The sequence below is a fragment of the Blastomyces gilchristii genome (genome assembly GCF_000003855.2).
Source record: "Blastomyces gilchristii SLH14081 genomic scaffold supercont1.24, whole genome shotgun sequence".
Classification (NCBI taxonomy): domain Eukaryota; kingdom Fungi; phylum Ascomycota; class Eurotiomycetes; order Onygenales; family Ajellomycetaceae; genus Blastomyces; species Blastomyces gilchristii.
Window position 1 is genome coordinate 318,672 of NW_003101658.1, and position 23,665 is coordinate 342,336.

At 45.2% G+C, this 23,665-nt stretch overlaps 5 protein-coding genes across 6 annotated transcripts; 2 read left to right on the plus strand and 3 right to left on the minus strand.

Moving 5' to 3' along the window:
- Window positions 1-2,711: 2,711 nt before the first annotated feature.
- Window positions 2,712-9,883, plus strand: BDBG_08486 (ABC metal ion transporter). Its single transcript, XM_002621068.2, has 11 exons — window positions 2,712-2,901; window positions 2,977-3,589; window positions 3,654-6,473; window positions 6,543-6,646; window positions 6,715-6,760; window positions 6,819-7,603; window positions 7,673-7,827; window positions 7,890-7,958; window positions 8,047-8,138; window positions 8,272-9,379; window positions 9,454-9,883. The coding sequence occupies exons 2-10, from the start codon at window positions 3,299-3,301 to the stop codon at window positions 8,563-8,565; spliced, it is 4,656 nt and encodes a 1,551-aa protein (XP_002621114.1). The 5' UTR covers window positions 2,712-2,901; window positions 2,977-3,298; the 3' UTR covers window positions 8,566-9,379; window positions 9,454-9,883.
- A 1,414-nt stretch (window positions 9,884-11,297) lies between these two features.
- BDBG_08487 (uncharacterized protein) lies at window positions 11,298-11,761 on the minus strand (the record flags this gene model as incomplete). Its single annotated transcript, XM_031723583.1, has 2 exons — window positions 11,298-11,639; window positions 11,672-11,761. The coding sequence occupies 2 exons, from the start codon at window positions 11,759-11,761 to the stop codon at window positions 11,298-11,300; spliced, it is 432 nt and encodes a 143-aa protein (XP_031580788.1).
- Window positions 11,762-13,168: 1,407 nt separating this feature from the next.
- BDBG_08490 lies at window positions 13,169-20,041 on the plus strand. Of its 2 annotated transcripts, none has more exons than XM_002621072.2 (6): window positions 13,169-13,531; window positions 13,592-16,807; window positions 16,869-17,058; window positions 17,112-17,531; window positions 17,601-17,786; window positions 17,856-20,041. In XM_002621072.2, exons 2-6 carry the CDS (start codon window positions 16,712-16,714, stop codon window positions 18,554-18,556), a joined length of 1,593 nt encoding a protein of 530 aa, XP_002621118.1. In that variant the 5' UTR covers window positions 13,169-13,531; window positions 13,592-16,711; the 3' UTR covers window positions 18,557-20,041. The 2 variants fall into 2 exon arrangements, with proteins under 2 accessions (XP_002621118.1, XP_031580789.1); XM_031723584.1 differs by having other exon boundaries at window positions 16,882-17,058.
- Window positions 14,477-15,764, minus strand: BDBG_08489 (uncharacterized protein; the record flags this gene model as incomplete). The annotated part of the gene is made up of 4 exons (XM_002621071.2): window positions 14,477-14,722; window positions 14,927-15,084; window positions 15,179-15,499; window positions 15,689-15,764. 4 exons carry the CDS (start codon window positions 15,762-15,764, stop codon window positions 14,555-14,557), a joined length of 723 nt encoding a protein of 240 aa, XP_002621117.1. The 3' UTR covers window positions 14,477-14,554.
- BDBG_08491 (CTP synthase) lies at window positions 19,374-22,564 on the minus strand. The gene is made up of 6 exons (XM_002621073.2): window positions 22,278-22,564; window positions 21,982-22,202; window positions 21,778-21,913; window positions 21,410-21,686; window positions 21,135-21,338; window positions 19,374-21,065 (listed from the first exon to the last, which is right to left on the minus strand). The coding sequence occupies exons 2-6, from the start codon at window positions 22,004-22,006 to the stop codon at window positions 19,947-19,949; spliced, it is 1,761 nt and encodes a 586-aa protein (XP_002621119.1). The 5' UTR covers window positions 22,007-22,202; window positions 22,278-22,564; the 3' UTR covers window positions 19,374-19,946.
- Between the last annotated feature and the right edge of the window lie 1,101 nt (window positions 22,565-23,665).

A 23,665-nucleotide genomic window follows, 5' to 3' on the forward strand; every position in this document is an offset into this window, starting at 1 on the left:
GCTGCTTTTATTTTACAATACACTACTGTTCTGACAGTCAGAACTCAATGACAGATGCTCTCTTACAATAAGAGTAAGATATATTATTCAATGTAACAGATACTTGCTGAATGAACTGAGAGCATCAGCTCTTGAATTCAAAGATACTAGTTGATCAAGATGAAACAGCTCACAGCACTATACATGCTTCTCTGATTAGAACTGTTACTGATATCTCAACTTCTTCTGAATCTATATTAAATAAGCTATGATATACAGCAGCTCAAATCAATGAACTTCTTCAAGCACTCACTGAAGCAGTATAACAAGAAGCATTCTGATTTTCCCTGGAATTATAAGTAAGAACTGATATCTCAGAATGTTCAATTGATAATAATAATGCTCTACAATTCTGCAAATGACACTGAGTCTCTCACTCTGAACTCTTACATACTCAGATAATGCAAGAGATGCATGATTCATGTATAACTGATTATTCAGACTGTGAATAACTGTATAAAATGATCTCTCAAGAATTCTATTAATCTGAGATATTAAACAGTATTAGATACTTTGTCTGAAACTGCAATCACTGTTCTTTCATTATCTTATGAAAGAATCATAGAAAAGATCTACTGAAATCACTTAATATTTCTGATAGAATCTGATAAGATGTGATAATTGACTTCACTATTAATTTATCTGAGAGTAAGAGTTGTAGAAACATTCTGATCATTATGAATTGATTAAGCAAAGATGTAATATTGAAATCTTATAATAAGATAAATATCAAACAAGTCACTGAAGTCTTTCTACAGAGCCTGTTCTATCAGATGTATAAATTACTGAGATTCATAGTATCAGATCAGAGCTGTTAATTTATAAGCACTCTCTGAACTAGAATCTGTCAAGTTCTTAAGATTATATACTATCTGTCAACTGTCTATCACTCTGAGACTGATAATGCATCAGAACAGACAATTCAGACTGTAGAGAATTATATTTATAAGTTCTGCAATTATTTATAAGATGATTGATATAATCTTCTTCTATATACAGAGATCACTATTAACAGTTAGAATACTGTTTTAACAGATGTAAGTCTGTTCTTTCTTATACATGAATATTACATGAAAGTGTTGAATCTTCTAGAGATTACACAGTTCACACTGAATCTCTGCAGTTCAATTCAGATTGCTGACAATATAGTAATAAAGCTCTAAGATGTCTGTAATTGAGCAGAGACCTTCATAGCAACTGTGAAATAAGATTAAGAGAATCAAATCAATGTTCACTGAGATCTCACTGAATAATATAAGATAGAAGATCTGATATGATTAAATCTTAAGAATATATAAATCACATGTTCATTTCATATGCTAGATTACTGCCATATCAGATATAAAGTAATAGAAGTTCTAGATAGTCATAACTACTATCTTGACACATTATCAGAAATTCATGATGTATTTCACACAAGCTTGCTCTGCTGTGCTATCACTGATCTGTTTTCTTCTTAACTGACTTCTGACTGACAACTGCCAGAGATCATAGAAGAAGATAATGAACTTGAGTGAGAGATTGAAGAAAATTTCAATAAGAGATTACACAGCTGCAGCTGATAATATCTTATGAAATGAGTTGACTATAATTAACTGATCTGAACTCTGAGTTCTGTGTTATCTGAAACAGTGACTCTTAACTGATGAGAACTGCTTCTGAAAAGAGGGAACTAATGTGACAGGCTGCGCCTGATCAATCATATAGACTATTCTGTTACACTTCACAGATTTCACATACACTCTGATTCTCAGTCATTCTCAATCACTGATTCTCAGCTGTCATGAACACATACACTCTGATTCTCAGTCATTCTCAATTGCTGATTCTCAGCTGCTATGAATACATGTATATTCTTCTGCTCTGAAGCTTCATCATATATATGTATAAATATTCATCTCAATCACTGATTCTTGCACTTTCTCTTTTCTTTCTTCTTTAATATTTTTATCTTTGTTATATAAGACCTATCAATATTATACTGATCTATTCAGTGTAGGCCCCTTACATAATTATAGTAATAAAAATAGATTTAATCTATATATTTAAGTAATTAATAATTGATTGAAAATCAGTTGATAATCAATTCAGTATTATTATTAAATTCAAGAATAATTTCAGTATTAAATTGATTTTAAATTGATTTTAAATTGATTTTAAATTAATTCTGAATTGATTATAATAATAAAAATAGATTTAAGCTATATATTTAAGTAATTAATAATTGATTGAAAATCAGTTGATAATCAATTCAGTATTATTATTAAATTCAAGAATAATTTCAGTATTAAATTGATTTTGAATTGATTTTGAATTGATTCTGAATTAATTATTAATTAATTATAGTAATAAAATAAATTCAATCTGTATATTTAAGTAATTAATAATTGATTGAAAATCAGTTAATAATCAATTCAGTGTAAATTATATAAATACTTACTTTATTATTAAATTCAAGAATAATTTCAGTATTAAATTGATTTTAAATTGATTTTGAATTAATTGTAGAATTGATGGTAAATAATTAAGAAAGAAAGAGTGGTTTCAAATTACAAGAAAAGATGTATTGAGTGAGGTCAGGTAGTGGCACGGGCCACATTTGCGAGGTCAGCTTACATAACGAGGTCAAGTGGCGCACTTAGCGAGGTCAAGTTTTCTGCTTCCTGTAGTAGGAGACAACAACCCTGGCTGTGTCAATATTAGTAATAGCGGCGGTGACAAATACAGTATCCAAGGCTAGGCTGCAGGCTTCCTGGAGGATCTTTGGCTGGGCTTGCAGCGAAGAGATTTTCATAGCATGGTTTCTCGTAACACGAGGCTACATCGACATTCATCAACATACTCCGTCACGGTAAACGATTGGTACTTATTATTTGAATTCTTTTGAAAGCAGCAGAATTGACCTGATTGATAACTTTGGTGCTAATCTGTCTACAGATGTATATATAGGTATGGTATGCAACTCTCCATTATTTGTATGCCAACAGAGTTCGGATAAAGATGCCAGACGCTAGTCCCTTTGCAGTCTAGCCGCGGCGTGGCAGCCCTCTGCTTTAGTCAGCGCCCCATTTCCGTGGGGTCCAAGCGTCTCCCGCGAGTTCTGGTTGCTTTTATAAATGTTATCATTCCCCGACACGAGGAAACAAATCCCACGACAACCCTTTGTTTCTGTCCTTCCCACCTTCTCGCCGGGTGTTATAACACCTCCTGCTGCTGCTGACTCCTCTCATTTTCCGGTCCATGGTTCATTGACCAGAAGATGGCCTTGAATGGATTCCCCCAGGTGGTCCTAACCGCTCCATCGACTTTCAACAATGTCAGCTCCGCATTGCCTTCAGCCCTCGCCCGCCGGCAACCTTTCTGCGGCGATAGCGAAGGATGGGGCCCGATAAGCGGCACGAGATTCGACTTCACGCCTTGTTTTCTAGATGTCTGGGTATCTCTGGTGGCCGGATGGGGTCTGGTTATGGGCCCTGGTGCCATATGGTTCCTACTCAATAAGCGAATCGCCCAGCCCGTACAGAAGAATTGGCACTTCTACGCAAAGTTGGTAAGTTCATCCATGAACCCTATTTACAAGCTGTTGGTGTTGGTTGGTCTAATACGGTTAATAGTCGGTTATATGGGCTCTTATCTTGGTTACCACCCTCCAGGCCTCACTTCAGGTCGAGACCTATCCCAAGATCTGGTTTGGAGACTTTAGATTCTGGACGACGATCCTTATTCTCGGATCTTTGGGCGTTATTTATACCGTACAATACTACGAGCATTGGAGGAGCCGGCAACCGAACGGGGTCGTTCTATTCTATTGGCTATTTTTGATCATCGTCTACGCCGTTAAGCTCAGATCCCTTATCTCCCAGCAGTTATACCGACATCAGTTACCTTATTTTATCTCGTTTACCGTTGGCTTTGGCCTTGCCATAATCGAGTTTGTGTTAGAATACTTTATCGAGAAGAAACAAAGTGCGTATGACGCTCTTGGAGACGAAGACGAATGCCCGTACGAATATGCCGATATTTTCTCTGTTTTGACTTTCTCTTGGATGACACCTTTGATGAAGTTCGGCTACAAAAACTTCCTCACCCAAGATGACTTGTGGAATCTGCGTCGCAGGGATACCACAGGTGTTACCGGTCACGAGCTGGAGAAAACGTGGGCTTGTGAGCTGAAAAAGAAGAAGCCGTCGTTATGGCTTGCCCTCTTTAGAGCGTTTAGTGCGCCATATTTCCGGGGTGCCGTGATCAAGTGCGGTAGTGACATTTTGGCTTTTGTCCAGCCCCAGCTCCTGCGTCTCCTTATCTCGTTCATTGACTCATATCGCTCTGACACGCCCCAGCCGGTTGTTCGGGGTGTCGCAATTGCTCTTGGCATGTTCGTCGTTTCCGTGAGCCAGACAGCTTGCCTTCACCAGTATTTCCAGAGGGCATTTGAAACTGGTATGCGAGTTAAGTCGTCTTTGACTTCCATGATCTATACAAAGTCCTTGAAACTCTCGAACGAGGGTCGCGCTTCAAAGACAACCGGTGACATCGTAAACCATATGGCCGTTGACCAGCAACGACTTTCTGACCTGGCTCAGTTTGGGATGCAGCTTTGGTCCGCTCCGTTCCAAATTACCCTTTGTATGATATCTCTATATCAGCTTCTTGGGTTGAGTATGCTTGCTGGTGTTGGAGTGATGATACTTATGGTTCCACTCAACGGATTGATTGCAAAGATAATGAAAAACCTTCAAATCAAGCAAATGAAGAACAAAGATCAGCGAACCAGGCTAATGACGGAAATTCTAAACAACATGAAAACTATCAAACTTTACGCGTGGAATAACGCCTTTATGAACAAGCTAAACCATGTTCGCAATGACCTGGAGTTAAATACACTAAGAAAAATTGGCGCAACACAGTCCATTGCAAATTTTACCTGGTCGTCGACTCCATTCCTGGTCTCCTGTTCCACCTTCGCCGTATTTGTTTTGACGAACGATAGGCCCTTGACTACAGAGATAGTCTTCCCGGCATTAACCTTGTTCAATCTCCTAACATTTCCTCTGTCTATTCTCCCAATGGTCATCACGTCCATTATCGAAGCTTCAGTCGCAGTATCTCGTCTTACGACTTATTTCACTGGTGAGGAATTGCAGAAAGATGCAGTTACATTTGAGGAGGCTGTTTCTCACGACGGGGATGAGTCCGTACGAATTCGAGATGCGTCTTTTACATGGAACAAACATGAAGGTCGAAACGCGCTGGAGAATATTGAATTCAGTGCTAGGAAAGGGGAGCTGAGTTGTATAGTCGGCCGTGTGGGCGCTGGAAAGTCATCGTTCCTTCAAGCTATGTTAGGAGACCTGTGGAAGATTAATGGGGAAGTGGTTGTCCGAGGTCGCACTGCGTATGTCGCACAACAAGCTTGGGTTATGAATGCTAGTGTCAGGGAAAACATCGTCTTCGGTCATCGCTGGGATCCTCATTTCTACGAGACTACTGTAGAAGCTTGCGCCCTGCTCGACGACTTCAAGACCCTTCCGGATGGCGACCAGACAGAGGTTGGTGAACGTGGTATTTCTCTTTCCGGCGGCCAAAAGGCCCGTTTAACGCTGGCAAGGGCCGTGTATGCCCGTGCTGACGTATACCTTTTGGACGATTGCTTGTCCGCAGTGGATCAACATGTCGGGAGACATATTATTAACCGAGTCCTTGGCCGGAATGGTGTACTGGCTGGAAAAACGAGGATCCTCGCAACTAATGCGATCACTGTGCTAAAAGAAGCGGACTTCATCGCATTACTACGCAACGGGACTATTATTGAAAAGGGAACATACGAGCAACTCCTTGCCATGAAAGGTGAAACTGCCACTCTTATCCGCTCCACTACTACCGACGACGATTCTGGTTCAAACGACAGCACTAGGGAAGAAGAAAGCGTGAACAGCCCAGAGACATTAGCAATCGTTGACGATGTAGATGACTCTGATCTCTCCGAAATAGAAGAGGCTCAGGAGCGACTGGGACCTCTTGCACCTGTTCAGAATGGTGGTGCCATGCGACGCACAAGCACTGCAACTCTACGACGTGCTAGCACGGCAAGCTGGCAAGGCCCACGCAAACTCGTGGACGAAGAAGGCGCTCTCAAATCCAAGCAGGCGAAGGAAACCTCCCAGCAAGGAAAGGTCAAATGGAGCGTCTATGGCGAGTATGCGAAGACGAGCAATCTCTACGCGGTGGCTAGTTATTTGACGGCACTTCTATTGGCACAAACGGCGCAGGTTGCTGGTAGTTTCTGGCTAGAGCGATGGTCGGATGTAAACAAAAAATCTGGAATGAATCCACAGGTTGGAAAATATATTGGCATTTATTTTGCGTTTGGATTTGGATCTTCTGCTCTTGTTGTCCTGCAAACCCTGATTCTTTGGATATTTTGCTCTATTGAGGTATGCTTCTCAGTCATTTGTACTCTTATAGCTATCGTCGTGGACTATTTCGCTAACTACATTATCAAGGCATCGCGTAAATTGCACGAGAGAATGGCATACGCTATTTTTAGGTCTCCCATGAACTTTTTTGAAACTACACCTTCTGGTAGAATTCTTAATCGCTTCTCAAGGTTAGTCCTTCTCTTTATCCTAGTCATGCAAGTTCAGTTGTGTTCGTTGCTAACGAAGTGTAATATAGCGATATATATCGAGTTGATGAAGTTCTCTCCCGCACATTCAATATGGTAAGATATCCTGACAATCTCTCCGGGTAAAAACTTAATACTAATCTGGGGAAAACAGTTATTTGTCAATGCTGCTAGAGCAGGATTTACAATGATGGTTATCAGTGTTTCGACTCCACTATTCCTCGTTATGATTATTCCTCTCGGAGCAGTTTATTTCGGATTCCAAAAGTATTACTTGAGAACGTCACGCGAACTTAAGAGATTGGATAGCGTCAGCAAAAGCCCTATCTTCGCTCACTTCCAAGAAACTCTCGGCGGTATCTCGACCATTCGGGCTTATAGGCAACAGGATAGGTTCTCAAAGGAGAATGAGTATCGGATGGATGCGAACCTTCGAGCATACTACCCTTCCATCAGTGCAAACAGGTGGCTCGCTGTACGCCTAGAGTTCATTGGCTCCGTGATTATCCTGGCAGCAGCCTCGTTCCCGATTCTGTCTGTGGCGACTGGGAGCAAATTATCTGCTGGAATGGTTGGCCTATCGATGTCATACGCGCTCCAAATCACCCAGTCTCTTAATTGGATTGTGCGACAAACGGTCGAGGTGGAAACGAATATCGTGTCGGTCGAGAGAGTTCTGGAGTATGCAAACCTGCCCAGCGAAGCTCCTGACGTCATTTTCAAGAAGCGGCCCCAGATCAGTTGGCCGTCCCAAGGTGGTGTACAATTCAAGGACTACAGCACACGATATCGTGAGGGCCTAGACCTTGTATTGAAAAACATAAATCTTCACATTAAGCCACACGAAAAGATCGGCGTCGTTGGTCGGACAGGAGCAGGTAAAAGTTCACTGACTTTGGCACTGTTCCGTATCATTGAGGGGACATCAGGAAGTATAAGGTAAAGGCTTTTCGAGATGAAGGTGGTCAAATTGCCGGGACCTTTGTTTGCTGACTTCCTCTGTGACAGTATCGACGGTTTGGACATCAGTTCTATTGGCCTCTTCGATTTGCGGGGTCGCTTGGCAATCATCCCGCAGGACGCGGCATTGTTCGAAGGTACCGTCCGAGACAACCTCGACCCACGCCACGCCCATGATGACACCGAGTTGTGGAGTGTCCTTGGTGAGCCCTCTTTCAGCCTTAGCTGCCCAATCCGTAGTTCCCCGCTGACCACTGTCGATCAGGACATGCACGATTAAAGGACCACATTTCCAGTTTGCCTGGACAACTTGATGCACAAATCCACGAAGGAGGTCAGTTTCCATACAATCACTTCCAAGACAGCCAATCAGGTAGATATTTATCGTTTTAATTTTCGCACTGATGTGTTTGCATTTTTAGGTTCGAATCTTAGCCAAGGCCAGCGACAGCTTATTTCACTAGCCCGAGCCCTCCTAACGCCAAGCAACATCTTGGTGCTCGACGAAGCCACTGTAAGCCACCATTTTCTTTACCCCAGCAAAAACGCTAGTTAGCGCATTGTGATTATCTTTTTTTTCTTCCATTTTTTTCTTTTTTTGTCTAGCCAGCTTTGTGATTTTGATTCCTCATTGTTCTTTTCCACAGGCCGCCGTCGACGTAGAAACAGACGCACTGCTGCAGCAGATGCTCCGGAGCAGCATTTTCCGCGACCGCACTATCATCACCATCGCGCACCGTATCAACACTATCTTGGATAGCGATCGGATCGTCGTTTTGGATCATGGAACTGTTGCTGAATTCGATACCCCAGCCGCGCTTATTCAGCGCGGCGGCCAGTTTTACGAGCTTGTGAAGGAGGCTGGACTCCTTGAATCTAGCGGCAGTGCCAGCAATGATACTAACACAAGTACGACGACGACGTCCACGCTTACTTCATAAACAAGGAAGGGAACAGGGGTTGTCCGTCTATTTCCGGCATTTTTTTTTTCTTTTTCTTGGATTATGTTCTCCTTTTGAGTCCCCACTCCCCAGTCGCTGTGCGGGTGGATGGGGGTTGTATAGCGATGGAAAATGAGCGAGAGGAAGGCGAAGAAGAAATCTTGTATATGTACATATAATCCGCCACAATGTTCAATATTTTTGTTTTCTCTTCTAACCCCCGTATCTTGATTGGAGGTTTTTGTTGAGGTTCTGGGGCGTAGTACTCTGTATTTTCTTCTATTCACAACCGTCTATGGGCTGCTTTTCTTTCCCGGCCAATTTTCTTTTTTCTTTTCTTTTGGAATCGATTTCCATTCCTAGCGCGCCGGGGAAGCCGGATTGGCCGGGCTGTCGGTATGCTCGAAGAAGCCCAAGCGCAAGGAAAGGAACAAAAGCAGACATCTAAAGAGCCAATTTCTACACTGGGGTAAACTATTGACGGGGTTGTTTGCTTTGCTTTTCTCCTGCACTTTGCTTTTTTTTTTTTTTTTTTTCTTTTTTTTGCCCCTGCTGTTTCCCCTCCATCCCATCTCAGGTCGTTCTGTCCGCAGAATTCCTCTACTACAGCGTATGTAAATTACATTGATCCTGCTCAACTTTGCCCGCCGTACTCCGTACCGCGTAGATAATGGCCGAGAACATTCAGACCGAAGAATAAATTGCTTGGGGCCCCAGAACCCGCTCCTTAACCCTATGTCGCAGAAGCTTCTTGCTTGCTTCCCCCTTCCGTTCCGGCTCGATAGTCGAAGCGGTTGGGGCACATAGATTAAATGTATGGCATATTCACGCCTAAAACGAATCCCCCCATTTTCAACTACAGTACTCCGTTCTACTAACAGATTTTAGATGTCAGATGTCCTCCGTACAGTATGGAGGATGTATCAGGCGATGACGCGGCTTGTGTCTTAAAGTGTTGATGGCGTGCATAAAAAATTTGAATTCGAGCGGCCTGTTCGTTCTCCATTATTGTTCCCACCCAATTCTCGTCGAATTCCATTCGACAGAGTACCATGTAAGCTGAAAGCTGGCTCCGTCACAGCATCCATCCATTCATCAGCTGCAAGTGATATGCAGTCAAGGGAGTGATTCCTTACCACTAGGCGCGGCACGGAGTTTTATCCCCAAGCTTCTTCGGCAAATCATGAGGCGTTCCGCGGCCGGGGTGGGCCCGAGACCTGAGCTTGGAGACTCGGTTCGGTAGCTTAGCGACCTCACTGTCTCAAGAAGGGGTTGTAGATTATCACTGTGAGTGGCGGTCCGCTATGTGGGTGGTTAGGGGTTATCCGCCCAGAGACGGCCCTACAACATTTCCCCGATGGCTGGCGATAGGCTACGCTTAGCACCCGGTCTTCTGGTTAAAGTACAAAAATGGCTCATAGGCTCTAGATAGGCGGTCACACTAGAACCACGCAAAGCACTGTCGCTGACCCAGAATCCTCCCGTCTTCCCTGTAGAAGACCCCTGCTAAAAGAATTCCAGGCCCAACAAGATGAGCGAGATAGGTGTAACCACCCTGGCCGTTTTCGCTTGTCATGCGAGTTAGTGTTGGTATTATATGCGATCCCTTAATCTAGACGGGATCAGGAACAGGGACCCGGCTGGAGGGATTTTTCTGTGCCAAACAGCTGGCTGCTGTGGCTTGTCATGGGTTAGGAAGATGGGTCAACCCTTCCTTTGGCCAGCGGGAGGGATCTTCTGCTCTCAGTTTGCTATTCTTCTGCCTAGGTCTAAAGGAGTGCCGGGAGGATTGGAGGTGCTGCTGTATAGCGTTCTTCACAATGTTTAATAGGCTTGACATCAGTTGGCTAAGTGACCGTGCACAAGTGTTAAAATCTCAGTTCGCTGGGTGGGGACGTTCTGGGGCGTTGAGAGGCGTTGAAAGGCGTTGTCCTAGTTATTTTAGAAATTCATGGCTGAGAATCAAAACGGGACAATGTTTGAAAACTCCCGTAAGAAGAAGCAGGCATGGAGTTTTCAAGCACAATTTTTGGGTTTTCACACGCTGTCACCAGGGAGAATTCGACAACACCTTGGTGCAGTACTGCGTATTTGGGAGTTAGCCATGCGTGATATTTATTGCTAACCTCGAGTTGAAGAAGAGTGAGTACTCCGTACACTCCCAAGGCTTGCGTTCAAGATCTTCAAGTTAGCTCAGCCGCCAAGAGCATCCCGTGAGATTGAGCTTCTCGCTTCTCATATCAATACGAGTTCTTATTTAGCAGTTCAATAACCCTCGTTTGTGGAATGCAGCTTTGTCACAGCGTTTAATCGATTCAATTGGCAAGGCCACCTCCCCATCCGTGCGCATCGTATCCCACCAATACGATCATCATCCAAACAGAGCAACGAGAAACCATAACAATGCATAATTTTCACCTTGTTCCACCAAATTGTGGGTTTTCCTACCATCGTACAGCACCAAGTTGCCAGGACGGCAAGGCGGCAGACATGGCACGCCGACGTCAGTAATTGTTCGGAATAATCCCCGGAATCTTGTTGCTGATTATGTGATTTCTGGCCCTACGAGCGGTCAACCCAGTGACAACATGTCACGTTGAATAATGGTTGGAGAAATGCTAGCGAGGTTGCGGCTCGCGGATCGATACTCTCTGCCTTCCACCTTGTCAGGTATGTTTCGAGGGATGCTCGCAAAAATACAACCCTGTTGGAGCAGTTACTCTCCGTGGCTCCTACAAATCTCCTGTGGAATCTATATACGGAAGAACATTCCGGAGAGAGCGTGTTAAATATATCCACGTGTATCTTGCGAGAGACTGGACAAACTGCGCTACCTTCAGTATAGCGAGGAGATATTTGGAAGTAGCGGTGGCCTGAACACTTTGAACCAAGAATGGTATGAGCCCGCTACCGCGAATGGTGCCCGCTCGGGTTCTTTCATCGTAAAATCGCTGCCTCGAAGGTGCATGTAGTTCGGCCGCTCGTTTAACATGGCGAAGGGGTTGAGAATGCGCTTCCTTCTTCAAAGCGGGTTTGTCAAGACCTAGCAATGTGCTAGAGTAAAGCGTCCCGGACTTTAAATTGCGTCATGGCGTCAAAGGTGCACTGGTAGAAGCAGGATCCTCGCCCCTGGTGGATGTCTAGTTATGTGTTGTCCAACATCAACAGTGCCCTGAGCACCTCGGGCAAAGGCCATTGGGAACAAGTTTCTTTCCGCCTTCACCAACAACTCCACACCGTCCTTGGAAATATAAAATATCCTTAGGTCAACAAGCCAGAATGCTCTTTTTTCTTGAAAGCGCGTTGCCACTGATGCAAAAGAAAACAACAATATGCCGACCCAAACCGAAATTAATAAAATGTGCGAAGGAGAGACCAGAAACGCCGACAGCCTGGCCAGTAAAAATCCCAAACTCTTATTTCTGCACCTTATCTGTTCTCAGTAGCTCAGAAGAACTGGCAATGCAATGTATGAAGAAAAAATTATAGTATAAAAAAAGAAATAAACAGAATGGTCCAACCAGCAACATCTATTATTGATTTGCCGTGTTGAGCGGCTATCCGGTTTTGTCAACTGATGGTAGAACTTGAATATTTCAACTCGACATTAAGCAAGATTATATTGCCTGCATTCTCTGACACCCACTTAAGATTGTTGATCGAATTATCAGCATTATTAGCATTACCGCCGCAAATCGCCATCTGATCGATCCAAGAGACCTTCCGATTAGACTACCTCAAGAGCAAATAAGGATTAGGTTGGCGCCGATTTGCATAACTATGCCTCAAACCTTGGAAGGTTGCCTTGAGATTTTGGGGATGATCGCACGGTACTCGTAGAGAATAATAGAACAAATGCTTGCCACAAGGAATCGCACAAACCTCACCTTGAATCCGAAGACAATCATGTAGAAATAATCGACAGATATTAATATTGAGCATACTCGTGATAAGTAGTCTGTTCATAGCTCCTATCAGAGTATGCCATCCGCGATGGCTCGGGGCTTCGAGTTCTGTGACTTAAATTACCCGCACTCACTGCGAGTGGAATTAAGTTTGCATGGCATAGTTACTGACTGCGAAGAGACCATCCACAATATTATTTAATAATCTTCACAGGCCAGGAATGCATCTCGATCCTTGCTGGCGTGCCGATCAATGTGTGGACGTAAGATTTTGGAAAAAGAAATATTCCTGAGGGCACCTAGACCCTCACAAGCGCAATGTTGTTCAGTAGGTCGCATGTTTGATACCTCCATTTTTCAATATCTCTAGATACCTCTTGATAAAGTAAGCCGGGCGCAAATGAGCTGGCTGTTGTTAAATAAATGTTTTCCAAGCTCGTAGTAGAACCATGTCCAGCCGCTTATGATTCTCCTAAGTAAATCGGGTTCTTCAAAGGGGGTTGTGGATTCCGCTGCGGTGCTTTTGGCCAGTAAGTGCACTAGAACCACATGGTGGTGGTCCATTGATCTTCATGGATCTTCAGCCTGGATGTCGGCAGACAAGATGTTGCGGGGATGGATGCTTAGGAAATAGAGTAGGACAGCCTTCCGAAATTTCTCGCTGTCTAATATCCAAGTTTTCACATTTTGGAAACCTTAATCCATCCCATCTGCACTGCAAAAGAAGTAGCTACACGAAAGTCTGGACAATGGTTGTTTTAAAACCCCTTAGACAGCATTATTTCACCAGTAACTTCGCATGTAAACTATCTCTCCATCCGGGTGACCTGCTGCCAACCTTACTCGGAACGCAGGTGGACTACGGCAACAATTCTTCGACTCCATCCATTGCATCTCCGAAGAAAAACAGCACTAACCCCACCTAAAGGGCGAACCATCGAACGTATATGGTGCAGCTATCTGTCTCACGAATCCTGTGTCAGACTCTGCATGTGGAGTCGCCCCGCGGTATACCAGAGCTTCAACTCTAGTTCATTGGACGGCCTCACATTTCAATTTCGGTGCGGCAAATTCCTCGCATGACGATTCAGTCTGCAACATTATATTGATTTACCTTATAGGAGAAAAGATCAAATGATATATAAATAACGTAAGCGATAAGCCGGAATCTTGACAGTTAATAGGATTCGATTCGAGGCGGTGCAGTGGCCTGGGAAGTGAAGCGTTGTTCGCGCGGATGCCTTGTAGAGGGGGGTGAACCGGCCTACACACTTTCGAGGGCTTCGATCCGCACTCCTCTCCTAGGCTCCGCAAGATCAGGGGGTTTGCACGATGCAAGATAAGATGTCATCTGATGCAATGCTGCTATCTCGTTTGAACTCCACCATCAGGCTGGGAATCAAGAGTCCATGCCATTTCACAAGCCCGCAACTGGCATCCTTGTGGCGAGCCTAGGGATGCTTCATTCATAGTTAATTGACTCTTGGAACGAAGGTGTCAACTACCTTGGGAAGCTTCTCGATCCCAGGAAGACTAGGACAAGTGCAAAGTGCCTACCCTGCACGCCACAGTCGATTCAAGGGGCGAGAAGAGAAATGAACGGAAATGTTGGGGAATGCAGAAGGTCACTCACTCCAAGGTCTTAGCCAAAATGCTCCAAGATCTGCATTTGCTAGGCTCCGATTCGAGTCTGCTTTGCCCTCAAGAATAGGTCGGATTTCCAGGCTTGACTGAGGCGCTTCTTGACGTGCTGGTGACGAGAGTCATGGTTATTCCCGCGGATTGGCGGAGAGAAACCATTCCATTCCCCTGATAGCAATAATAATAGTCTGAGATGCGTTAATACCCTAATTCCGTAGAAGAATAATATTCTGTCCATAGCATGAGTAGCGCTACTCCGCAGTTGGTCTACATAAACCGCTGACGTTGTTGCGGAATGGCTGGATGTTGGCGAAAAATACTACTCCAAGTGTCCAGATTAGGAAATCTCCCGAGTCCCGCCCAACCTCAGCCTCAAATATGTAGTTGTTGAAAACAGCCAGGGTTGGACATCGCAGGATTTCCGGCATACTTTAAACACCGAATCAGACAGTCTCATGCAGCGTGCGAGAACAGTAATAATAATGTTTACTTTGCCACCCGAGATACCAATATGTCCTCCATCTGCTGGTTGTGTCACGGAGACGGCCGGCTCTCTCAATCAACCTAGCCCATACGCTATCCAGGTGTGATTCCAAACGCTCCATGACAGACTATCATTGACCCGGATTGTCGGGAAGCGGCGTCAGACCGGTATCTGCCTGATTGATATTCGGCAGGGGAAGCATTCAGGCTTGAGCTATTCTGTCACCAGAGATGACCCACGCCGCCTAGGCACGCCAGGACGAGAAAGCCTCAATAACCCGGACTTAAGGCTGCTGTCCATCGGGTGAATTTGATGCATCCCCCTTACTTACTACGGCACGCAAACGAGAGATGCGTTTGCGAAATGCATCTGAAGATGCGCAGAGGTCGAACAGAGGAATTTCAAGCGGGCCGTAACCTGGGCTTCCTGTTGGCGCTGCCCCGTTTGCGATCATTATTGCTGCGTTCCCAGGTTGCTGCCCTTTGGAGCCTTTGAGGTCGCCAAGTTTTCAGGGGGTCAGAGCGAACAGAACCTGGTCTTGGTTAATTTGTGCACTCAACTGATTTTAGTCTCGACTCCAAACCGGCCCCACAACCCCCGATCCCGCGATCGAACCTTGCAGATTTTGTCTGGATGTCCCAATAATGTGCCAAAATCTCTCCAAGGCCCCAGCCAAAGTGGAACTCTGGAGGCGGGACAACCCGACAAGGGGCCCCGAAATAACCTTCATAATTGGAGGCGGATACAGCGGTTGGACCAGGATCTAGATATCCCTTGCCCTGAGGCTTGAGCAACTTCGATCTGGATCCGTGACGGATTCTGCGGATCCATGTAATGATGCTTACTGGGCTCGTGTTCTTCAGTTCTGTACAGACATTGGGCAGCCCAACTTGAAGAGCGCGCTCTATTGAACTAGGCCTTCGGGATCACTATTCAATGATGGGTTTACAACCTTTTGGGAGCGTTGAAGTCCCTAGAGGAAATAGGAAACAGGAGATCAAATGGCGGAGGACAACCATGTACTGTACATGTACCTCTGCTTGAAAGAAAAAGGACGGCATTTAATTTTGATTCGAGAATCAGCTAAATGTACCCTCCTTTTTCTTATTGAACGAGATGCCACGCTGACGGTGGCGTTTCCCCCAAACTCTTGTGTTAAATCTCGCCATGACCGTGGAGCCTCCGTATTTTCCAGGGAAGGACCAGTTCCCTTCCAACACCTGCGACAACTCTCGAGACTACTCTTGAAGCTCCCGCACGGTCCCTCTGCATTCATTGTCGGTCTCTTGGCGGGTGCTACGAATCATTCTTGCTCCCCGAACACCCTGATCGCCCCCCATTTAGTTCGAGCACTGGTCGGTGGATCCCACTCTATCAATGAGAAGTTAGTTTAGCCTCCAACAATAATCAAGTGGAACTGCCGGATCACACTGCAGTTGGAGGGGTAGTAGAGCCGGGGAAGATGAAGTAGCCCCCCGTGGAGCCGTGTCGCTTGTGTTTCTTGGACATCACTACTTGTTTTGAACGACCGCCACTGTCTTGCTAGCAGATCAAGGTCCTCATGTACCTCTCGCTCCAGCTGGCAATGAACTTACTGCACGGACATGCCCTCGACGTATTTATCTGCCTCATTCCCCGTCCTCCAACATCTGATTTCATCACTTTTCTACAATAGCATGCCAAATATCGCTAGCATCGTTATCCTGACGAAACGTTCTACCTAACATCGAGTCGACATCTACTCCCCATTTTCAGCCAAGAAAGAACGAACTCACTCTGCGTCCAGATATCTCGGAACTGGGGGATCCTGTCAGTACATTACGCTCCTAATAATCGACTTGGTTTTTCATGGTGTATTGGGAGGTCGTGTCGATTATCCATTGTTCATCCGTCATATCTCTTGGTTCTAGTAAATTCTGTTCTTCCTGTTTGCCCCTCACTTCATCACTCTGGGGATCCCTGTGCTGTCTATTACGGATCGCCTTGGGACCGATCATCGTATATCTCGTCTTTGGCTTGGGACAGCTAAGGGAAATCAGTACATACGTTATATGTGCTACGTGCCTAAACCCTAACCGATTGTCGAATAAAATATTGGAAGGCCTGCTTCAGCACTATGGTTGTCAGACCCGCGCCCACCGCTTCAGACTCTCAACTGAAATCTGGCAACGGTGAATCGATGGAGGGAACTCAATCTTGGGAGTCCCCACCCGTATGTAGATATGCTATGCTGCCTCCATCCACAATATTACCGAGGAGCTAACATGACTAAGGATGTGTTCACAGTTGAATCCCGTTCAGCAATCCACATTCCATACCGACATTATGCCCTGGCATATCTTGATCCGTCTGGGAATGTCCGGTGTGAATTATCTCCGTCTATGCACCACCACAAGAGTGAAATATTTCTTCCGGACTTTGAAAACGGGTTCATACAGCGCGCCTCCCAGGCGATATTTCCAGGTTTGTATACCTGATAGATTTTCGTGAAAATCAATTGTTAAGGTGGAATGCAGGCCAGTCAAATATAAACCCGGCGTCCAGTTCAAAAGCCAGACGACCCCGATATCTGTCTTCCCTCAGAGATATGCCTGCGCAGAAGCGCCAGCGATTGGCGTATACGGTTAATGGAGCCTCTGAGGAGGAAGACGACGACGAATTTGAAGACCATCCTGTGAACAAGATTGGTTTGCCTATCGGTGATGAGGAAAGAATGATGGCTTATTACGCAGAAGCCTTCAGAGCCTTTCAGCAGATTAACTGTCGCCAGGTCGCAAAGGCTTATATCAAGCTCATTGAGCCCCGGAAGCAGGCAAAGCATCCGTATAACGGAGGAAAAGCAGCACCCGGAGAGACTAGAGATCCCGAGAAAACTAAGCCAGAGTGGTGGCCTGCTGACGTGATTCATAAAGAACCTGACCATCTGAGGAAAATACGTAAGCCGCTCTTTCCTGATCCCCAACCAGTTTATTCCTCTAAACCTCCAGAAGCTTATAAATACACAGCCCGGGTGAAACTCCTTATTCATATATTTCGAAATTTGAGGAAATCCCATGGTATTACAGCCAGGAAACTCAAAGCGGCTGGTGAGGAAGCACAGAAACAATGTAGGCCCACCGAAAAAGCATCTGTTCTGGATGAAATATACCGAGTAAGGGAGGAGGAGGAGCGTTATGAGCGGGGAGAAATTGGTTCGTGAAGTGCTTCATCATTCTCCCCTTTTCCAATTTCTATGATCTAATGGGCCATCCATTTGTCAGACGCCGATACATTGATTTATGTTGTTAAACGAGAAAAGACGAATCGCTGCGTTAGGGAGGAGCCAGAAACTGCATCGGACTCCGAGCAACCTGGCTACATCGACGAGACCAATGATTCTCGCGGGGGACATGTATCAGAAGTGGCGGGTTCAAGTAGGCCGCAAAATAACTTACAAATGCCACCCCAAACTCTACCGATGCATAACCGTGTTGTTCCCACCTTCGCAGAAACCAGGAATACCATCTTCTCGTCGTCGATATCAGGGCCTTTTGAAGCTGGAACACCGAATTCTCTCTCACCTCTGGGAATCAAACCCGACTACGAGGAATTCACCCCTATGGGAAGTCCCGCCTCAATTGATACGAGGGCAACTCTATCTAATGTCAACTATTTTCAAGGATTGCCTCAATCCCCAGTCGATGGTCAATATATGAATCCAAGAGGCTCCGTTACAGGAAATCAGGCCGCGGGAAATTATGGTGCTTGGCCAGTGGCACCAGTGGCATCTTTTCAACACCCAGGCTTTATCCAAGTTGAATATGCAAGCAGCAATGCAGGGATGATTCCACAACAATTCATGTCGCCCATGATGCCTTCATCCCATGCTTCTCTTCCTATCCGTGACCTCCAGGAAACACGTTCGCAACAACAGATGGGTGGTAGCCCTATATTTCACCCATCGTTCCGCACAGATTCCTAAATCATTATTATGTGAGGATGGTCCCGACCCGCCTGATGGCGGAACAAGGGAAGAATATAAAATAGCTCTCTTCTCCTTTGAATTGATCTGATCTGTCGCCATCCAGGGGGGAAACTTCGAATTATCCTTTTGGAGCTAGCGATCTTTTTTTTTGTCCTCACTCTTTCTGGGTCGGTTAGTAGTCTTATACGGAACAGATTTTGGGCGGCCATCTGCTTTAGCTTTCAAGCGAGAAAAACGATGCCAAAAAATGGCAAACAAGGTCCGGTTTTTCTTTTATTTTGGCGTTATGGGTACAGTTTCCTATTGTTTGGCACATCTTTTCGTACATAATTCCCTTAATCAACAACCCAACCACCCCACCCCCCGGTTTCGTTTCCCAAGACAACCGCTCCAACCACCACTAGCCAGATCACCGGATTTTAATCTAACCGTCCGTGGCTGTGGTACACTTATATTCCAGCGCCGGATATATCATCAGTTTGAACTATGGCCTCACAGGAAAGCAAGCAAAAAGTTCAACACGCAAGGAACACATGTTCCAATTTGACCAGTTCTCTTCTTAGGTTTTTGCTACTCTTTTCGGTTTTGTTATTGTTCTTATTCCGGTCTACTTGTCCTTTCGTGAAATTTACCCTCCATCAAGCCTTCGGTTACCAGCAGTTACTCTTTCTCCCCCTTCCCCCACCCTTCGCAAAAGCTGAAGTCGTAAAGCGTTTCTCTTGGTCGTTTCTCTTTTATCTTCGGTCCACCAGCTGTTCCCGTGAATTGTCCCTAAAACAGCCCCAAAGCTCTTTATCGCCCTTTTTACCTGTACTGTGTTTTTCTTTTTCTTTTTTTTCTTTTTTTCCTTCCCCACCCTATTTTTTGGGTCCTGAACCCCAAATGCAATAATATAACTTATCCCTATTTGATGCCCCTTTTCTACACACAAATAATGGCCTACCAGATCGAAGACACCTTCAGGCCCACTTAGCTTAGTTATTCAAATAAAAATAATACCAGACATTCAATACTCATGAAGGGTCTTTTGGTGGTAGATACGATACATGTATATTCCTGGCGAGAGTGATGTTGATCAAAATGTCAAAAGAATAATCACCATGTCACGAGTTTAGGGGGAAGAAATTAATCAAATCCACATTCCATTTCATTCGCAACATGCCCAGGCCTAGGTGGGTTATATACGTGTGAAAATATTTCTATGTTTAATATTGCATCCACTTAACATGGGCGAGTTCGATCTTCATGACGCTTTGCAAGTTGCAATTCGAGCAAATACAGAGAACAATAAGATGGCCTCTCGCCAACTTGCGCCCCAAGCAACCCAAAAGCATATGTTTCATTTTTTTTACTGCTTCCACCCATTCATTCCTCTTTCCGAATTCACCTATCGCGCTGGAATCAAGGCAGGATCCATTTCCTGGCGGCTAAGGTCATGGCGGTCCTTGAACGAGTCGGTGATCTCTTCAAGGCAGCCTGAGGCGGCAGCAAAGAAGCCAAGGAACGTCTTGCTGGGCGCAAGCACTCGAGAAAGATACTCTGGGTGAAACTGCACGCCAACATACCACTTGTGGTCTTTGAGCTCGATGATTTCCATCCGCTCACCTTTCTCGTCCCTGCCTACAAATGCCAACCCGGCCTTCTCCAGCTGCTCCACCATCTCTGGATTGACTTCGTAGCGATGACGATGCCGCTCCCAGATGGCAGGTGCGTCTCCGTATAGCTTGCGCAGACGAGACCATTCCGTGTCAGGCTGGAAGATGGTGGGTCGTTTGCCCAATCGCATCGTCCCGCCCATCTTCTCCTTGTTGATTTCAGGCATGTAGACAATTGCCGGGGTTGAATGGTGCTCGTCAAATTCCTCACTATGAGCATCTATACCGCAGACGTTGCGTGCATATTCGATGACAGCAAGCTGCATTCCTAGGCAAATGCCTAGGTAGGGGACGTTGTTGGTACGGGCCCACTTGGCAGCTTTGATCATTCCTTCCGTTCCCCGGTAGCCGAAACCTCCAGGGACGAGAATTCCGTCTGCCATGCAGACAGCATGCCATGCTTTATGGAATTCTGCGGGGGAGATCTCTTGAGTCGTCTCTTCCAAGTGAGAGGCATCAACCCAGATAAGGTCAATTTTCCGTTTACAATGCATAGCCGCATGTTCCAGCGACTTGCTTACACTCATGTAGGAGTCGTGAAGGGCTGTATATTTGCCAACAAGAGCAATAGACACAGTCTCCTGCGTATGATCATGAGCTGTCGCCAGTGATTTCCACGCAGTCCATGTAGCATTGCCCTGCTGTACAAGATTTTTAGGTATAGTGACAGTATCAAGCTGAAGGACGCGGTTAATGGTCGAGAGGACACCCTGGTTCTCAAGAAGAACGGGAACGTGGTAGGTTGTTGAGACGTTGTGTACTGTGAGAACCTGGTCACGATCAACCTGACAGGCGCCGGCGATTTTGACAATTGTTTGATCTTCGAGAGGTCTCTCGCAACGACAAGCAATCTAGAAGGTTCAAAACAATCAGCTAATAGGGCAGGAAATGTGAAGGGTGGAGCAAAATGTAGGATATACCAAGTCTGGACTAAGACCTGCGCTCCGGACATCGCTGATCGCCCGCTGGGTTGGTTTCGTCTTCTGCTCGCCGCTACCAGGTGGAATTACGGGGACATAAGAAACATGGATTTGTAGAAAATTGCCCTTTCCGGCTCGTCGCTGTAGCTGGCGCATGGCTTCAAAAAAGACACCAGATTCCACGTCTCCGATTGTGCCTCCGAGCTGTGATAAAGAGAAAGTTCAGAATTTGAAAAATGGGGCCAGATATCCGGGTCCCTAAGGGGGGGTCTAACCTCGACAATACAAACGTCTGGCTCTTGCCCGGATTCATCAACGGGAATTTTAGCCACACGTTCAATCCAGTCTTGGATTGCGTCTGTCAGATGTGGTACAATTTGTACCGTTTTGCCAAGATAGTCGCCACGGCGTTCACGCTCAATAACGTGTAGGTAGATCTTGCCAGTGGTTATATTATGCTCGTGACTCAGGGAAATATTCAGGTAGCGCTCGTAGTTTCCCAGGTCCAAATCAACCTCCCCACCATCATCTAAAACGTATACTTCCCCATGCCTATGTTCCCAGTCAGTTCTAGTTGTCCCTCTATTGGGTCTTTTACGGGTGGGAGGGAAACCAGGAGTTCAAATTGGAAGGGTGAACCAACTCTGTAGGACTCATAGTCCCAGCATCAACATTCATATATGGGTCTATCTTAATGCTGGTCACTTTTAGACCACGAGTCTTCAGGAGTAGCCCAGTGCTGGAGGCAATAATGCCCTTGCCAACCCCAGAGATGACACCTGCACGCGAGAGGTTTCGTCAGACACTCCGGCGAAAAACACACGGAATCACAAGGTACAAAACATACCTCCCGAAACCAAAATGTACTTCATCTTGATGCGATGTTGAAGTGGTATTAATGAGCCCTAAATTCGCAATTCGCCCCTCTTTGGGGAGGGGGCGGAAAAGGGGGGAGAAGAAGAAAAAAAAGAGAAGAGAAGAAACAAAAAAGTTTGAGGGTGTGTTCGCTCCAAAGCGGCAGTATTCCGAGAATGGAAAGCGGTGACATTAGACGCGGCAAGCGGTAGCCTTCAAACTTAGCGTCATAGGCGATTAAAAACATTGTGTTGATAACTTGACGTGGTTCTTTCTGAACATTCCTACCTAAAATTTCCCCAACGGACATCGCAAACTCCAAATGCTTCAAACCAGGGTTGTTTGTTAAGGATCGGATCATTCTGTCAAAAGGAAAAAAGGGAACCAGGTGGTCAAGGGCCGACGCTTCCCCCACTATGACCACAATAGGTACCTTTTGTATGCGTATCTCATATAAAAGGTACCTGTCAATTCATGTTTTTAGAATATACTATATCTGCAACACAACATCAGATGTACAATATTAAAAAGATACAAGTTATATTCTAATACAAAGAATGTGATTATATAAATTTTTTTTAAATAGAAGTAAATTATTCTGCTTATTTTATATTAGCTATAATTTAAAAGTAAAAAGGTTTAATATACTTAAATTCTTTGATACTACTCTATTTCTCTGCTCAAAAATATACACTGATATCTCTCATATCTGATGTTGGGTTGAAGATATTAATTTTTTTACTATGTATATGGTGAGCCCATACAAAAGATACAAGTTACACAAATTAGGGGGCACGGCATGGTGAAAAATGCGGAGCTATGAGTAGATAGACACGTCTGCTGCATTGATGTCATACGCAGGCCAATTCGGGAGCGAATTATTGTGGAGTCCCAATCGCGGCGTTGCTCACTCATTTATCCTTCAAATGACGTTTCTATGAATCACCCACGGTGACCTAGCTGAAACATGCCGCGACGATCCGCCATCATTCGATAGCTTTCCCCGCCATTTCTGAGGGTTAGCATGCACGCCGTCCGGCACCAGGGTCTCCTTATGTTTCTGCGCTCTAATGGAAGGTCAATTCGTGGTACTCAAACAAAGTTAGTCTAGATACAAGATTTCAGCAGAGAGAGGCAATGTCCACCGAGTATTCGAATTGTCTTTCCAGCTCTATCTACTCTCTCATCCTCTTGCATGGACTTCCCAAGTCTTGCGCGGAATAAATGGTTCATTGAATTGCATTCGCTCTGACAACAAACATTCTTGCCTCATCTTCCCATTGTGATTGATTCAGTCTAGGACAGCCGTGGGATGATGTCTACTTGCAAGGATGTTAAAGTGGTTTGTACGCATTTTTGTTGCATTGATAACTTTCCAGTAACGTTATTGTAGAAGTACGAGGTGAGTCCGCTACAGATGGACAGATCGATGCTGTTATATAATGTTTGAAGACAAAACCTTAGAAAGAAACTATCTGGCCACTTTCCCTGAGGATTCCCGGTGGAAACTAGGTAGGTTACAATATCCGTTCCTCTTCCGGAGCAAGGGAGCTAGCTGCACGTAACATAATTTAACAAATGTGCCACTCTATTCAATGTGCTATCCTCGGATGCATTGGGAGGTTTAGGAGAAATATCGGCTCGGTTCGGTTCGGTGGGCTCATTTTCTAGTCTCT

Excerpts from the sequence above, each read along its gene's own strand:
- BDBG_08491 (XM_002621073.2), bottom strand. The coding sequence starts at position 22,006 with ATGAAGTACATTTTGGTTTCGGGAG. Across the intron at positions 21,687-21,777 it reads GGGACTATGAGTCCTACAGA|GCATGGGGAAGTATACGTTT; the intron begins GTTGGTTCACCC and ends CTGGGAACATAG. Across the intron at positions 21,339-21,409 it reads CAGACGTTTGTATTGTCGAG|CTCGGAGGCACAATCGGAGA; the intron begins GTTAGACCCCCC and ends TCTTTATCACAG.
- BDBG_08490 (XM_002621072.2), top strand. The coding sequence starts at position 16,712 with ATGGTTGTCAGACCCGCGCCCACCGCTTCAGACTCTCAACTGAAATCT. Across the intron at positions 16,808-16,868 it reads AATCTTGGGAGTCCCCACCC|GATGTGTTCACAGTTGAATC; the intron begins GTATGTAGATAT and ends AACATGACTAAG. Across the intron at positions 17,059-17,111 it reads CTCCCAGGCGATATTTCCAG|GCCAGTCAAATATAAACCCG; the intron begins GTTTGTATACCT and ends GGTGGAATGCAG.
- BDBG_08486 (XM_002621068.2), top strand. The coding sequence starts at position 3,299 with ATGGCCTTGAATGGATTCCCCCAGGTGGTCCTAACCGCTCCATCGACT. Across the intron at positions 6,761-6,818 it reads TCTCCCGCACATTCAATATG|TTATTTGTCAATGCTGCTAG; the intron begins GTAAGATATCCT and ends TGGGGAAAACAG. Across the intron at positions 7,959-8,046 it reads TGCACAAATCCACGAAGGAG|GTTCGAATCTTAGCCAAGGC; the intron begins GTCAGTTTCCAT and ends TTGCATTTTTAG.